The sequence below is a fragment of the Dermochelys coriacea genome, chromosome 1 (assembly GCF_009764565.3).
Source record: "Dermochelys coriacea isolate rDerCor1 chromosome 1, rDerCor1.pri.v4, whole genome shotgun sequence".
Classification (NCBI taxonomy): domain Eukaryota; kingdom Metazoa; phylum Chordata; order Testudines; family Dermochelyidae; genus Dermochelys; species Dermochelys coriacea.
The window spans coordinates 353147945-353165093 of record NC_050068.2 but is presented as its reverse complement, the minus strand read 5'-3'; the positions used below and the strand labels follow the sequence as shown (position 1 = coordinate 353165093).

Genomic DNA, 17149 nt, shown 5'->3' with positions numbered 1-17149 from the left:
CCAAGGCAGACCCCCTCCCTTCAGGGCTGGTCTTCTGGCTGCTCTGGCTCCGGCCACAGGGAGTTTGCTCGGGGAGCTGACGGGGCACTAGTGGGCTGGGGGAAGTTCCAGGCTTCATGGGGGCTCAGAGCTGCCACAGGGATTTTGCTCTGTCATCATTAGAAAACACATTCCCCCACCCCCCCAAACTTCCTGGGCTCTGGGCCCCAGCCAGGCAGTGCGAGCCGGGCCCGGCCCGGCGGGAACGAGTGCACCTCGCTGTGGGGGGGCTCTGCGGGAGTCAGACTAGCAGCTTCTTTCACATCGCAGGAGTGGGGCCTTTTCCCTGGAGCCCCCGTCCCCGAGAGTAGGGGCTCTGAAGGGGAGCTCCCCGCAAACAGCTGCCCCACCTCCCGGTGCGCGCCTTCAAATCCCTCCTTTGCCCTGCTGCCTACAAAACGCTCTGAAGCCCAGCCTACAACGCTGACCAGTCCCCTCTTGGCTCCCATCTGACACTTCAATTGCCAGCTCCCCGGGCAGGGGCAGCCTTTTGTTCTGTCTGTCCAGTGCCTGGCAGGGGTGGGGTTGGGCCAGGGCTGGGGCTTCCTGGTGTACAAATAATAAATAATCTCACAGGGAATCGCAGCAACTGAAGGGCAATAAACCAGCCTGGACTGAGCAGCTCTGATTCCGTCCAACTCCAAAGTGAAGGGAACGTGCCTGCGGCTAGCTAATCGGTCTTTGTGCCCAGGTTTGGGGGGGTGAAGTCCAGCACAGCATAACCCAGAGTCAGGTTGTTGCTTCTCATTGGAGAAGCCACCGTGTCCTACAAATTACACTTCACCCACCACTGCCATGCAGCCACCTCTGGGGAGCAACATTGAAGCTGCTGAACTGCAACAATGCACAGGGATTTAGGCCAGGAAGTGCAAAAAACTCTTGTATCTGACTGAGGCTGCAGGGGGACTGCAGGGAAGCAGAATAGAGCCATCCAGTTTGGAACGTGGCACGAATATCTGTGAAAAGCAAATTCCCATGTGAGAGTTGTCATGGAAACTCAACTTTAAACTCACACTGCTTGTGTCTGTGCACCTACTCAGGCCGGGCACAGAAACAGGAGCATGAGCCCAGCTCAGCAGCCAGCCCCGACACCGGATTCTCCCCGCGTGCCAAACAAAACTGGCCAAGCGTGTGGAGTGGGGAATAACGAGGAGGCAGCTGTGACCTGCTCCTGGCCATGGCTCTCGGCAAGGCCCTGGTCTCTGACCTGCTCTCCTGTCCTGCCTCCACCAATGCACCGGCTACTAGCGACCCTGGGCTTGCTCCTCTCTCTGGCAGCTGCCTCCCTGCTGGCCAGGCCACCCCCTCTCCGGACTCCAACCATGACCTGCCTGAGAAACTCCCTCCTGCCCTCTTCCCTGCAGTGCCTCCCTGGGCCCTGACCCTGCTGCATGCCCCCATCCTGTCCCTTCATGTGACGCTCCCTGCTGGGATTTGCATGGTACGCGCTCCCAGGGCACGGGCCCTGTCCCTGCTGGATGCTCTCCTCCTGTCACATGGCTTTGGAGGCACTGATCAGCCTTTGGGCCTGCAAAGTGGTACATGGATATTCCCAAATAGCGGGGAGGCTAGCTCTGTTATCTGCTGGGAACTATTCACTCAGCTACACCGAGAATAAAGTTCAAGGAGTCTCCCACCGCCTCTGTTCCCACCACTAAGGGCTCAGCAAAGGGCTCTGGGCAATGGCTGAGTTTGCACTAAATGGGGTGTGACGAAGTGGGACTGTTCTTAATGTTTCCTCTGAATACTGTAGGGGTGCCTCAGTTTTCCCTAGGCATTTCTTAAGTCTCTAGGTGGTGGGATAAGGGGGTGTAATTGTTGGAGAGCACAGGGCCAGGGTACATAAATGGCCGACACTCTGTCTCCTGGCACCTGATGGCCTGGGCCCTTCCCCTCCCTGCACGGTGAGAGCTGAAGGGTTGAAGAACAAAGGAATCCAGGGCCTGGGAAAGGAACAAAGCCCAGAGGAGGAGGGGCTGGAAGGGGAGTCAGTTTCGGGCTGGCTGGGGACGGGGAGAGAAGTGCGGATGTGGTTGTCTGGGCTCACTGCCCCCCAAAATGGACCCGGCTGAGGGGTCCTGTTCTCCGTACCTACAAGCTCTGGTTTAGACCATGTTCCTGTCATCTCATAAACCTCTGTTTTACTGGCTGGCTGAGAGTCAAATCTGACTGCAGAGTGGGGGGGCAGGATGTCACGGAGTGTGGGGAAGTCTGGGGCCTGCACCCCTCTTCCTGGGATTCACTGTGACTCTCAGCCAGCCCCAGTGAAACTCCCCTGCCACATTCCCAGGTCAACACTCCCCCCTCCCTGCTGCGTCACATCTCTCCCCACTTTGAGACTGGTCAGAGTGCCCCGCTCAGTTCAGGGCCCCCTCTCCGGGACAACGCATTCGCTATCATGTTGGCACTTCCCTTCACGTGGACCACGTCCATGTCCTAATCCTGCAGGAGCAGGCTCCACCACAGGAGTTTGGCGTTGGCTCCTTTCATCTGGTGCAGCCAGGTCAGGGGAGTGTGGTCGGTGCACACGGTGAAGTGTCGCCCGAAGAGATCTGGCTCTAGTTTCTTGAGGGCACACAACATCGCCAGGCACTCCTTCTCGATGGCCGCGTAGTGTTGCTCCTGGGGTAGCAACTTCTTCCTCAGGTACACGATGGGGTGTCTCTCCCCCTTTTCATCCTTCTGCATTAACACCACCCCCAGTCTCGTGTCTGAGGCGTCAGTGAACACCATAAAGGGCTTGTCAAACTCTGGGTTTGCCAGAACTGGGCCACTGGTCAGAGCCTCCTTCAGCGCCCGGAGAGCCTCCTGGCACTCCTCGGTCCAGACCACCTTGTCTGGCTTCCCCTTCTTGCATAGCTCAGTGATGGGGGTGGCGATGGCGCTAAAGCGGGGCACAAACCTTCGGTAGTATCCTGCCAACCCAATAAAGGCCTGGACCTGCTTTTTGGTGTGGGGAGCGGGCCAGTCTCGGATCACCTCCACCTTAGCTGGTTCCGGCTTTAGGCGGCTGCTCCCCACCCGATGGCCCAGGTAAGATCCTTCAGCCATCCCCACCTTGCACTTCTCCACTTTTACAGTCAGCCCAGCCCCCTGGAGTCGGTCCAGCACTTGTCTAACCTGAGACACGTGGTCCTCCCAGGTCTGGCTAAAGACACAGATGTCATCAATATACGCCACGGCAAAACTCTCCATCCCCCTCAGTAGCTGATCCACCAGGCGGTGGAAGGTGGCCGGCGCTCCCTTGAGGCCAAAAGGCAGAGTCAGGAACTCAGAGCCCCAGAGGGGTGATAAAGGCCGATTTCAGCCGGGCATCTGAATCCAGCGGCACTTGCCTGTAGCCCTTTGTAAGGTCCATGGTGTAAAGGTACTGAGCTCCTCCCAATTTGTCTGGGAGCTCGTCAGGCCTGGGCATGGGGTTGCAATCAGATACAGTGATGGCATTGAGCTTCCGATAGTCCACACAGAACCAGATCGACCCGTCCTTTTTGGGGACCAGCACGACCAGCGAGGCCCAAGGGCTGGCCGATGGCTGGATCACCCTCAAAGACAGCATGTCCCTGACCTCTCTTTCCAGGTCCTGAGCCGTTATCCCTGTGACTCGGAAGGGGAAGCATCTAATCGGCGGGTGCGACCCTGTCTGCACCCGGTGGACAGTCAGATTCGTGCGTCCAGGCTGGTTGGAAAACGGCTGTCGGTACGGATGCTGCACCTCTCTGATCTCAGCTTGCTGGGCAGGGGTTAGCTGATCCGAGAGGGGAATTGTTTCCAGGGGTGAACCAGCTCTGGTCCCAGGGAATAGATCTACTAAAGGGTCATCTCCCTGCTCCTCCCAATGTCCACACACGGCCAACACCACATTCCGCCTGACATAATATGGCTTCATCATATTCACACGGTACACACGGCGGTGGTGGGCCCGGTTCGACAGCTCCACCACATAGTTTACCTCATTTAGCTGCTTGACAACCTTGAAAGGGCCCTCCCAGGTGGCCTGTAGTTTGTTCTTTCTCACAGAGATGAGAACCATCACCGGATCCCCGGTGGCGTAGGCGCGGGCCCGCGCCGTGCAGTCATACCAGACCTTCTGCTTCTTCTGGGCTCTGGCCAGATTCTCCCTGGCCAGGCCCATGAGTTCAGAAAGTCTCTCTCGAGAGGTCAGGACATACTCCACCACTGACTCTGCATCGGGAGTGGCCTTCCCCTCCCATTCGTCTCTCATCCGGTCCAGGGGGCCCCTCACCCTCCTGCCATATAACAGTTCGAAAGGCGAAAATCCGGTAGACTCCTGGGGTACCTCCCTGTACGCGAACAGCAGGTGAGGTAAGTACTTGTCCCAGTCCTGCGGGTGCTGGTTCATAAATGTTTTCAGCATCATCTTTAGCATCCCATTGAACCTCTCCACCAGCCCATTGGACTGGGGGTGATATGCGGAGGCCTAGTTGTGCTGGACCCCACATTTCTCCCACGAGCACCGGAGCAGGGCCGACATGAAGCTGGATCCTTGGTCTGTCAAGACTTTCTTGGGAAACCCCATTCGGCCGAAAACGGTCAGCAGCGCATCTGCCACAGTGTCTGCTTCAGGGGAAGCTCAGGGCTCTGTCTCGGGGTAGCGGGTGGCAAAATCTACCACCACCAGAATGTATTTCTTCTCCGACCGGGTCGTCCTGCTGAGAGGCCCCACTATGTCCATGGCCACCTTCTGGAAAGGCTCCTCTATGATGGGCAAAGGTCTCAAAGCCGCTTTCCCCTTGTCCGGGGCCTTCCCCACCCTCTGACAGGGGTCACAGGGTCGGCAATACTGCCGGACAGTGGTAAAGACCCCAGCCCAGTAAAAGTTCTGCAGCAGCCTCTGCCGGGTGCCCAGATTCCCTGGTGCCCTGAGAGGGGGATGTCATGGGCCAGGTACAGGAGCTTGCGGCGATACTTCTGGGGTACCACCAGCTGCCTCCTGACCCCACAGGACTCCACTTCCCCTGGGGGAGCCCATTCTCAGTACAGGAACCCCTCCTTCTACAGGAACCTCTCCTGGCAACCTCTCCTCATGGTCCGTCCCACACTGAGGTCGGCCAGGTCCCGGAGCTTCTGCAAGGAGGGATTTTTCTGCAGCTCGGCCTGGAACTCAGCGGCTGGGGAGGGGATGGGGCCCGGTTCCCTCTCGCTGGCCGGGTCTAAGGCCACAGCTTCTCTGAGCCGTGCCCCTCGGCACTCCCTCCCCACCAGGGTACTGTCGTATGCCTCCGGTGTGGTACCCTTCCCAAGGTCGGGGCGCAGTGCCCCTCACTGGCTCTGGCTCTGGGTCACCACCAGGGCAGCCTGGGGGTTGCTTGGCCAGTCCTCTAGGTCCCCCCCATCGAAACCTCAGTGGGCAAATGGTGGTGCACCCCCACATCCTTGGGCCCCTCCTTGGGCCCCCATTTCAGGTGTACCCTTGCCACGGGCACCTTGAATGGGGTCCCACCCACCCCCGTCAGGGTCAGGTAGGTGTTGGGCACCACCCAATCCGGGGCCACCACCTCGGGCCAGGCCAGCGTCACCTCCGAGCCCATATCCCAGTATCCATTGACCTTCCTCCCATCCACCCCCACGGGAACAAGACCCTCTCTCCGGAGGGACAGCCCCGCGCCCACCCTGTAAACCAAGCACCCTCAGTCCAGAGCATCCAGCCCTCTGGCGGAGCTGGCCAGGGGTATTCTTCCCTCCTGAGCAGGTGGTAAGCTGGCAGCCCCCCTTGCCTGGGTCATCTGCCCCTCGTCCAGCTGGGTTCCTGCCCAGTTAACCCTGGGTAGGTTGGGTCTGCTCAGTCTGTCCGAGTCTGGGGCCCTGGGTCCGTATGTGGCCTCTCTGGCCACAGTGATAGCAGCTCAGGTCACGCTGGTCCCCTCGAGCGGGTCGGAGGGTCCCGACGCCAGGCGTTCCCCTTAGGAGGGGGTTCTCCATATTTCCACCCTGGGAGGTCCCATGGTGACTCTCTCTTTGCATCATGGGGAGCCTGTTATTTTGGGACTCCTCCCTGCTACCCCCTGACCGACTGTTCACAAACTCGTCGGCCAGCTGCCCTGCATGCTGGGGGTTCTCTAGCTTTTTGTCCACCAACCGTAGCCTCCGGTCGGAAGGGCACTGTTCATACAGTTGCTCCAGTACGATTAGGTCAAGCAGGTCCTCTTTAGCTTGGGCCCCAGATGTCCACTTGCGGGCATATCCCTGCATTCGGTTGACCAGTTGTAGGTATGTGACCTCAGGTGTTTTACGCTGACTCCAGAACCTTTTCCGGTACATCTCAGGGGTCAGCCCAAACTCGCAGAGCAGGGCCTTTTTGAACAGTTCTTAGTCCCCTGCCTCTGCCCCTTTCATTCGGTTGTACACCTCCATGGTTTTGGGGTCCAGTAAGGGGGTGAGAAACTGGAGCCTTTCTGCAGGATCAACCTTGTGCATCTCACAGGCATTCTCAAAGGCCGTCAGGAAGCTATCTATGTCCTCCCCCTCCTTACGTTAGGCCAGGAAGCACTTATCAAAGCTCCTTGCAGTCTTGGGTCCCCCCTCACTCACCGCAGCAGGGGCCCCACTGCTCCTCAGCCTGGCCAGCTCCAGCTCATGCTTTCTCTGCTTCTCTTCATGCTGGCGTTGCCTCTCCTTCTCCTACCGCTCATGCTTGTGCTGCTTTTCATGATCCTCCAGCTCCCTCATTTTCATCTCCCTCCCCCATTCCAGCCGCCTCCACTCCAGGGATGGGGAGTTCCACCGGGAGGATCCCCTGCGGGGTCATGGTGCTCTCGGTATTTGCTGGGCTTCCCCAACCCCTCCCCTAGGCATAGGTAGGAAGGGTCTTGGGATGTCCTCGGCAGCAGTCTGACCCCTCCCAGCCCGGTCAGGCCCCAGGACCCATGCTGCATCTCTCAGGGACAGGGATCGGGTCATCCAAGCGATCCCTCTCCTCCAACTGGGCAATCAGCTGTTCCTTGGTGGACCTCCCAATGCGCAGCCCTCTCCGCCTGCACAGCTCCACCAGGTCGCTCTTAAGGCGTTTAGCAAACATCTCCCTGCTGGCCACTCGCAGGCCTGGGCAGCTTTCCAGTTTCCAGGAAGAACCCCTCGTGTGCCAGTCCTTCTTGAGGTCACCACCTCTTTGCCAGGGTCGAGCTGCAGACTCCTCCACCCCTGGGACCACTCACTGCAATCCCCTGGGGGACTCTGTTACTGCAAAAGTCCTTCTCTCTGGTCACACACTCCCAGGGTTAACCACTCCCAGAAACCGTCTCTCTCTGAATCTTCAGGAAGCCTGGTCCCCGTCAATCCCCCTTTGTTTTACTGTTCCCCAGTCACTTACTGCAGGAAGTGCCATTCACAGGGTGCAGTAGATCCCACCACTGCCACCAGTTGTCACATAGTGTGGGGAAGTCTGGGGCCTGCACCCCTCTTCCTGGGATTCACGGTGACTCTCAGCCAGCCAGTAAAACAGAAGTTTTATTGGACAGTAGGAACACAGTCTAAAACAGAGCTTGGGGGTACAACCAGGACACCTCAGTCAAGTCCTTCTGGGGGAGCAGGGAGCTTAGACACCAGCCCTACGTTCCACCACCCAGCACCAAACTGAAACTAACCCCCCCCCCAGCAGGCTCCCTCCTGCAGCCTTTGTCCACATTCCCAGGACAGAGGTATTACCTCCCCCTCCTGGCTCAGGTGACAGGCTCTCAGGTATCCCATCCCCAGTGAAACTTCCCTGCCACATTCCCAGGTCAACACTCCCCCCTCCCTGCTGCATCACACAGGGCCCTCTGGCTTCCCCAGGACCCCGCCTGGGTGGACTCGCTGTGGGAAGCGCACGGAGGGGCAGAGGATGCTGAATGCTCCGGGGTCAGACCCAGGAAGGGGGAAGCCGGGGGAGCTGTGGGTCTTGCAGACAGGCTGCTCCCAGAGAGGAGACTCCCCAGAGTCCTGCCTTGCTTCGTAGGGAGCAGCTCCAGAGCATCACCCGGGGACTCCGTGATATGGGGTGAGACACAAACTCAGCAGGGCTTGACCCTTCTCACTGCCCCTCAGCAGCAGGCAAGGAAAATGCCTCTCTGGGGAATGAGAGACGGTTTCCTCTCATTCCCACAGGGTCACAGACCCTGCACTGCAGCAATGAGTCAGACGGGTGAGTCCTTCTCCTTGGTCTAGCTGGAGACAAACCACTGTCCTGACCCTCCGGGGCTGGGTTTGCCACCCCGACAAATCCATGCCCCCATGGTGAGTGTGGGAGATAAGACAAGCACAAGTTGCCCAGGAACAGCGGGTCCTGGTACTGCCGGACAAACGGACGTAGGGCTGCACTCTGCAGAATGGGAGAGAAGACAAGCGCGAGTTGCCCAGGAATGGGCAGAACATTACTCCCAGCATGAGGAGCGAGCTCAGCTGGAGCATGGAGGGGACAGGCTCCTGCAGGGGAGGTGGGCAGGGCTGCTTCTGGGACCTGATCTCTCTCCCTCCTCGGAGCACAGAGTCGAACTGCAGTGCCTTGGGGCAGGGACCAGCCTCCATTTACCTGGAGAACACTGAGTGCAGCCAGGAGGCTGCAGGACAATAATCAAACCCCTATAAATCTAACCCTACCTCTGCTCTGCTGGTGGATTCCCCAACCAGCAGGGATGGAGGAATAGAGGAGCGTGGGGGCCAGGTCCCCATGTTAGTTTCCCCTCATGCTAGCGCTGCTCCTCCCATCTGCAACGGGCAGTCAGCCCTTGCGGCGCCTTCCTGGAGACAGGACTCTGCTGGGCTTTTAGGGCCTGTCTACACAGCCCTTAGACACCCGCAGCTGGCCCAGGTGCCATGGTGGGAGGGAAACGGGCAAGTGGGGAACTCACGGATGAACTCAAGATGATCTGGGACAGGTTCAGAACTGGAGGAGGAAAGAACCGGCTGGGGAAATGCAGGCAAGGCCCCTCAGAGGAAGCTGCCCCGAACCCCGTGGAGGGAGACAGTGGGGGCTGGTGCCCCTCCCACCACAGAGGCTGTCTTACCCCTACCCAGGCCCATGACTCCAGCTGGGGACTCTGGGGCTGGGGGAATCAGGTGATGAACAGCAGTGAGAGCTGCCCCGTCTGGAGCAGAACCAGGAAAAGACAAGCCTTGTCTGGGTCGCGCCCACAGGCACTGCCCCCTCCATCCCACCAGCCTAGCATCCCCTTCACTTCCTTCTCCCACTTCCATCATGGTACCGGCCTCTTGCTGCCCCCCATCCCAACGCCTCTGCATGACTCGCTGCTTCCACCAGGCCCACAGACACAACGAGAAAGATACCGGTGGGTGCATGCCTGCCCCCCATGTCTATCTGACCAGTGCATGTCTCAGGGCAGGTGCTGCGCTGCCCTGGGCCCCCCACCCAGGGCTCAGCAAAGCCTGGGGGCTGGTCTAACAGCAATTGCCAGTCACAGCTCTCCACGTGCCAAGGCCACAGCTCAGAGCTCGGTCACAGTGCAGGAGGAGCCGCTAAGCCCAGCTATTGCCTGTGCCGGACAGCCCCTGCCTTGCTGAAACATGGCTGTGACCCAAGAGCAGAGGACAGGCTGCCCTTTCTGCAAGGGAAGAGGGAATGTTTCTCCCCTAGTGCAGTAACCGTAGTTCTTCGAGACGCCTGGCCCTACGGGTCCGCCACTCCAGGTGCATGCGCCTCTCAGGCCGGTGGTCAGAGATTTTGAGTTAGCAGCGCCCATTCGGCCCCTGCACGTGCCCAGTGCCTCCTCGTGGCAGACACCAAAGCAGCGTAAGGGTGCGTAGACGAACCACCCTCAATTCCTTAAGGAGGGTGGGTCGTGGAGCACCCACAGGTGCACACATCTCTAAGAACTCCAGTTACTGCATGGGGTGAGCAACACTTCCTTCTTCTAGTAGGCTCCTGCTGGCCCCATGGGAGAAAGAGAGCGGCTGCTGTTTAGAGGACACTTGGTGGCCGTGGAGGTCAGTTGGGCGGCCCTCTTCCTCAGAGATCTGTCTCTCTTTCTGGGGGGTTCCATAGGCCAGTGGTACCCCATGCACTGAGCAGGCCATGATCTCTGGGCAGTTTCCTGCTCATAGGTGCATAAAGGCCCCAGGGATGTAGGGCAACCCTGGAGTCCTTCAGCATGTACAGGGAGACATTTGTGGTCTCCGAGAAAGCATATGACCTTTGAAGGGGTGGTGCTCCACGGGGCTCTGAACATCTCTCCGACCCCGGAAGTTGGAACCACGGTGCCCTGCACACAACTGCCACTGGCGAGATGGATCTGGCAGCAGTGTCCGCGGCATCTGGGTGCTCCTGGAGAGCCATTCTGGCCAATAGTTTGCCCTCCAGAACTACGGACTGGAGTTGCTCCTGGCAGTCTTGTGGCAGCTGTTCAATAAAGGCCATGAGCTTGTTGTCGTGAGTACAGTTGTATTTGGCCATGGCCAGAACTGCAGGGCTTTCATCCAAAGAGATTCAGTTGCTTTGGTTCTGGTCATGGGGGGAGTTCTCAAAAAGTGCTGCTCGCGCCACTCATTCGCTGCATCCACCACTAAGGGGTTGGGGCAGGGGGGGTTGGAAAATAAAAAGTGGAATCCTTAAGGGGCATGGAGCACTTCATATCCACCCCTTTGACATGCCAGGGGAATAGTGGCTGCTGTCTGCCTTGCCGTCTGAGCCAGATCCTCCCTGCATGAAGGTGGATTTCCAAAGGGGTTCCTAGGGGAACCCCTCACAGAAACTGAGGTGATCGAATGGGAGTTCTCTTCTTCCACATCCTCCCATGGGGACCGGGGGGCAGCCAGTGAGGACAGAGGAGCGTTCTGGGCCATGAAATGGCCACTCAGAGTCCAAGATCTCGCAGATCACAACAATGGGGATGCTAGTTCATCCAACAGAACGAGATCCCTGGGAGTGTCAGAATTCCTGTGGTACTGGAAAGGACCCCATGCCGACGCTGGAGCCGAGGTCGCTGGAGCCGGAGCCGAAGATACCGGTGACAATGGGTGTGCTGCAGGCATTGTAGATGTCAGGCGACCGTGCTTGCACAGTCCCCCTGGCTGAGCGGCGTGGATTGGTGCCGATGGCTGGGTCAAGGCACACGATGGCACCAGCTGCTGAATGAGTGCTTCGGTGCCCATGGCAGAGCCGAGCCCGATGGGACCTAGTGCTTTCTCTCTCTACTGGAGCCATGCGCCCCATCCTTGGAGCTCCAGGCTTGGCGGGCCTGCTGGGGCCGGAAGGAGAGCCCTTGGGCTCAGCCGTACCCTTGGTGGAGTTGGCTCCTTAGAGTTAAGAGTTCGTGCTCCACTTTTTGGCTTCCCTTTCGGAGGAGAAGCATGCCCCGAGGTTGACAGGGTGCTGGGTCTGGCTGAGGACAGATGTAGGAGGGGAGGGATGTAGCCCAGAGGGCGGCTGCAGGGAACATCCCATGGCCAACAGTCTGAGCTTCATCCCCCTGTCCTTGCTAGCCCTGGCCTAAAGAGCCAGGGAGAAGTTGCACTTTTGGGAGACAGGGGACTCCACTCGGCACTGGACTGTTGCTTGCCAATGCAGCACCCCAGCAAGAGATGCAGCGTTAGAAGCCTGGCGAACCGGGCAACCCTACCAGAAGGGGACAGGTGTCCTGGGGAAAGGAGAGGGAAGAAGCCATACTCTCACCTTACCTAACTATTACTAATCTCTAAACAGTCACCTACAACCACAAACTAACTGAAGAAGGAGAAAAGTCTGAGTACACTCTAGGAGGACACGCTGCTGTTCCATCTCGGGCCGAGGTGGTAGAGAAGGAACCTGCTTTGAGCAGGGGGTTGGACTAGATACCTCCTGAGGTCCCTTCCAACCCTGATATTCTATGATTCTATGAGGGTGGTTTTCCTGCACACATCTACACAGCCGTGGTGTCTGCCACAAGGAGGCACTGGGCGCATGCACGGGCCGAACAGACACTGCTAGCTAGAAATCTCCCAGTGAGGGCTGGCGAGGTGCATGAGCCCCTGAAGTGGAGCACCCATAAGGACAAACCCTGCTGAAGGCTCCATGTCTGGTCTACAGCTACTGGTACGTCAAGGGACCTGCCTGCCACCCGCTTCCCACCTGGAGGCAGCTGAGTCCCTAACCTAGGTTAGTAACCAAGGAAGAGCCCTGGCCATGTCGCAGTCAGACGGCACTTTGATCGCATACGTCCCACATGGAGCTGCTCAGAACCTGACAGCTCTGCCCCGCTCGGCGTTCTAGAGGGCCTTGCCCCGAAGGCTGAGCCCAGCCCCAGCAGAGTAACACGAAGCAGGCCCAACAATCCCTGGCTCCGTCTCATTTCACAGAGAGGGGAAGAGACTCCCACAAGGTCACAAGGAAATGGCAGAGCTGGACGCGAACTGGGGGGCGTCCTGATTCGCAGCCTATCAGCTGCACCGCACAAGTAGATGCCAAGCACCCAGGCTGTAGGGAGGAGCAACAGCAGCGTCAGCCCAGAGAGGGAAATCTGGGCGGCCCCGTGAACCAGCCAGCACATTACAGGTGCCCTGAGAAGGGTTTGTAAACCTCAGTCTTGTGCCCTTCCCGATGGAGAAGGGGGCCTGCGAGGAGTTACGGTAACCAGTGTTTAGCTCCTGCTTGTCCGTTACCGCCACAGTGCTGGTCGGCAGGGCTGGGCCCCGCCTAGAGCTCTCGGGGATGGGTATTGCGGGCGCTCAGCACCCTCAGCGAAGAAGCCAGGATGATAACTGTGTGCCAAGGCTTTCTTTCTCCCCCATGTTAACCAACCACCAGAATTTAACGAACCCCAACCCCAGAGCACAACTCCCCTCTCCTCCCAGCGCCCCAGTTCCTGCCCCTTGGCGTGCAGGTGGCCCTGTCCCATTGGCTCTCCAGTCCGCCTGCCAAGTGGGACCTGGATTTCTACAGCAGAAAAACCAGCCTCTCTCTGCTGTCCATGAGGGCCAGGCCGAGGCAAAGCCCAGCCCTTGTTTGCGCCGCCACTTGCAGTGACTGGGCGACGTGGACCATGGTTCTGATGCACTCAGGCAATCCCCCTATTTGCACCTGCTCATCTTTACACATGGCCTAGGAGGGACCCCACCAGCAAGCAGCCATGAAAATCTCCCTGCAACCGAGTGCCACGTGGTACAGCCACAGAGCCACACTCGAGGGCAGCCTTTTCGCTCCTGTCTGGGAATCTCTGACTTCTATCCAGCGGGCACAGGGCCACTTGCCGGCAAGCTCTGGAAGGTCAGGGACAATCCTGGGAACCTCCCTGCTCGAGGGACTGCAGTGGGCCTGACCCCGATCTCACCTGCTCACATGCCCCCACTTTCCCCAGCTTCCTGTTTCACCCTGGAATGGGAGGGAGCAGACACAGTCCAGCAGCTCCCCCATTGGAGGTTTGGCAGCTCCCCAGCTGGCCAGTGCCAGGATCGGTTCCCAGCCGGGGGTAACGCGCCCACCTACATGGGAGCAGAGCGCGGCTCCAGGCCAAGGAGTCTGGGGCAGTGTTGATCTCAGCAACAGGAGCTGAGGGCCTGTGGGGATGAGCCCCTGGGAAATGCCAGGAGTAACAACAAACAAACTGGAGCCAGATCAGAGGAGAGCAAGGGATCGACTTCCCAGGAAAGATTAAACCAGCTAAATCTGTCAAGTTAGGCTCAACGGGAGCGGGGGAGGGGACATGCTCAAAGCCTGCAAATCTCTGGAGGGAGTAAATCCCAAGGACACAGAGCGTGACACCAGGGGTGTAACTAGGGCAAGGACAGGCTGAACAGCCAGATGACATCCTGGCAGAGTATCCGATGGGACTCGGGAATCGTCCCTGGGGAAGGGCCGGGGCCCCTCGTCGCTCCCTGACGGGGGAGGATTCTGGCCGGAATTGTCTCCGGGGGAAGGGCCAGGGGTCACAACACTGGGGCATTCAGAGCCCTTGGGAATGGGCACTTGGGATGGGTCCCAGCCCTGGTCCACAAGATGGACTAGGTGGGATGCAACTGGGCTTTTGGTCTCTAGTTTCTGAGCTTCCATGATAGGAGGGGTGGGATCAGCCCTACAGCAGCCAAAGGCAGGGGCTCTCTGTCTCTGCCCTACTCTCTGTCACACCACGTGGCTAAGATGTTGGCCTGCAGCTGGCTCCCAGGAGTGGGGTCTGTGCCTTGGATGCTGCCCTACCCCCTTGTTTAGGGTTCACTCCCCAAACACACCATTTTCTGATAACATCAGCTGGGGACCAACTCCTCCCCCCGGCCCATACACCCAGGGAACCAGCTACCAGGAGAGGTCTCAGTCCTGGTGAACAGGATGGGTCCTGGGGGTCAAAAGAAAATGGGACAGAGAGTGAGGCCCATAGGCTCTGAAGCCCCATCCCACTAGCTCACTACCTTTGGGGGCAGCTCCCCCATACACAGACCAGCTCATGGCCCCTGTGGGGCTGGACCCAGCTCCTGCCATGGGGCAGGGAAACCAACCATCAAACCCATGAGGTGAAGGCCCTAGGCTACTGGGCTATGTGCAGAGAGTCGGGGCCTGGGCCGGCTTTGGGACACGTCCCGGCAGCCTGATGGCTCGTGCTATGGGAGGCTGGGGCCCACTAGCTGGGCATAGGGTAGGCTCTGACCTGGCCTCTCCTCACGGTTTCCCTGGGAAGCCTGAACCCCCAGACACTTCCCCCACTTTGTCCCCAGGCCATGGGGAGCTGGCTGGGCAGGGCAGACTTGAGGAGGAGCCCCCTGCCCTGCCCATGGGCAGAGCTGTGCCAAGCCCTCCACCCGGTCCCCTTGGGGCAGGTCTGGGCCACCAGCCCTGTGGCCCTGCCCAGGAGCTGGGTCAGGGCTGGCCATGCCGGAGCATTGCAGCAGCTGTGGGGGCGGGGGCAGGCAGAGGCCCAGCCTGGCCCTGGGGGGGGGCACCCAGCCCAGCGGGGGGCAGGCAGAGGCCCAGCCTGGCCCTGGGGGGGGGGCACCCAGCCCAGCGGGGGGCAGGCAGAGGCCCAGCCTGGCCCTGGGGGGGGCACCCAGCCCCGCGGGGGGCAGGCAGAGGCCCAGCCTGGCCCTGGGGGGGGGGCACCCAGCCCAGCGGGGGGCAGGCAGAGGCCCAGCCTGGCCCTGGGGGGGGGCACCCAGCCCAGCGGGGGGGCAGGCAGAGGCCCAGCCTGGCCCTGGGGGGGGGGCACCCAGCCCAGCGGGGGGCAGGCAGAGGCCCAGCCTGGCCCTGGGGGGGGGGCACCCAGCCCAGCGGGGGGCAGGCAGAGGCCCAGCCTGGCCCTGGGGGGGGGGCACCCAGCCCAGCGGGGGGCAGGCAGAGGCCCAGCCTGGCCCTGGGGGGGGGGGCACCCAGCCCAGCGGGGGGCAGGCAGAGGCCCAGCCGGGCCCTGGGGGGACCCAGCCCAGCGGGGGGGGCGGGGGGCAGGCAGAGGCCCAGCCCGGCCCGGTGGGGCAGGGAGCGGGGCAGGCAGAGACGCAGCCCGGGGGTCAGAGACCCAGGCCCCCCCCGTGCCGGCCCGGCTCGGGGCTCCGGGCTGTGTCCGGGCGGGCAGGGCGCGGGCCGGGGATGCGGAGGCGGCGGGGCCCGGCGACCTCCGGGCGGGGGTCCGGGCCCCTCTTACCTGCAGCCCGGCGGCGAGAGCGCGTGGAAGGTGGCGAGGGAGAACATCTCCGCCCGCTCCGCCATCTTCTCCCGCCCCGAGCCCGACTGCGGAGCGAGCCTGGCGCAGGCGGGGAGCGAGCCGGGCAGGGCTGGGCCACACGCGGGGCGGGGAGCGGCGGGGCGGGGCGGGAATCGGGCCTGGCGGGGGTGCACGGGGGGAGGGGCTGTGCAGAGGGGCCAGGGCAGGGGCGGAGAGGGGGAGGGGGTGCAAGGGGGGAGGGGCTGTGCAGAGGGGCCAGAGCAGGGGGCGGAGAGGGGGAGGGGGTGCAAGGGGGGAGGGGCTGTGCAGAGGGGCCAGAGCAGGGGGCGGAGAGGGGGAGGGGGTGCAAGGGGGGAGGGGCTGTGCAGAGGGGCCAGGGCAGGGGGCGGAGAGGGGAAGGGGGTTGCAAGGGGGGAGGGGCTGTGCAGAGGGGCCAGGGCAGGGGCGGAGAGGGGGAGGGGGTGCATGGGGGAGGGGCTGTGCAGAGGGGCCAGGGCAGGGGGCTGCGGGGGCGGAGAGCTGTGTCGGGGGCGGTATAGGGGGGAGGGCCGGATCGGGGAGCTGTGCACCGGGGGGGGGGGAATTCAGGGTTTCATGGGGGGCGGAGCGCACCGGGGGGCTATATGGAGGGGAGGGGTCAGAGCTGTAGGGGACTGGGCCGGGGAGCTGGGAGGGCGGGGAATCAGAGCTGGGGGGGGCAGAGCTGTATGGGGGGGCAGGTCCGGGCCGGGGGCTGTATGGGGGGGTCAAAGCTGTAGGGGGCAGGGCAGGGGGAGCTGGGAGGGCGGGGGGGATCAGAGCTGGGGGGCCAGAACTGTACGGCGGACAGGGCCGGGCCGGGGGCTGCATGGCGGCGAGGGGGCTGTACAGAGGGGCCAGGGCAGTGCAGGGGGCTGTATCGGGGGGCGGAGGCTGCGCCCCCCTTATTGCAGACCTCGGCCCAAGCGCTTTGCCACGTCCATCCCCCGCCGGCGGGCCGGGACGATGCTCGCAGCTCCGCTGGCTCCAGAGCTCGGCTCCCCGGGCCAGGCCCAGCCGCTGCTGGAGGCGGAGCCCGCGGGCCGAGCCCAGAGCCAGGGACCGGGCCGGCTGCAGCGCCCGTGGGAGGCCCGTGGAGCGGCCGGGGGCCGGGCTGGTCCCCGCCGGCCGCCCCGGCCCGGGCGCAGGGAAGGCGGCGGGAGCTGTCCGCAGTCTGGTGCTGATCAGCCGGGCGCTGTCCCGGGCCCGGGGTGCTGCAGGGCGGAGCTCGGGGCTGGGCCGGGGGCGAGGCGTTGGCGGGTCTCAGCCCAGCCCCGCGGGAAGGGGCCCCGCAGCCCGGCCCCGGTGCGGCAGCTGGGCAGGGAGTGAGCCGGGCTGTCCGCTCAGCGGTGCGGAGCCAGCCGCGCCCAGCCCGGCTCGCAGCAGCGGCCGCGGGGGAAGGAGCCAGGGGCCGGCGGCTGTCCCCAGGGCAGGCGGGGGAGAATCAGCTCCAAGCGCTGGGCACCCGAGCGGGGGTGGGCTCGGCCCGCACTGGCTCCCTCCCAGCCGGGGGAAATGCTGGC

At 61.8% G+C, this 17149-nt stretch overlaps 1 protein-coding gene across 3 annotated transcripts in view; it reads right to left on the bottom strand.

Moving 5' to 3' along the window:
* Nucleotides 1-15761, bottom strand: part of MAPK8IP2 (mitogen-activated protein kinase 8 interacting protein 2) — a 67086-nt gene extending 51325 nt beyond the window's left edge. For 2 of the 3 annotated variants that reach the window (XM_038413525.2, XM_038413537.2), the window contains exon 1: nt 15588-15761. In XM_038413525.2, coding sequence (XP_038269453.1) covers nt 15588-15652 — 65 coding nt within the window. In that variant the 5' untranslated portion in view covers nt 15653-15761. The remainder of the gene's footprint in view (nt 1-15587) is intronic. The other variant, XM_038413529.2, reaches the window with a different exon arrangement.
* Between the last annotated feature and the right edge of the window lie 1388 nt (nt 15762-17149).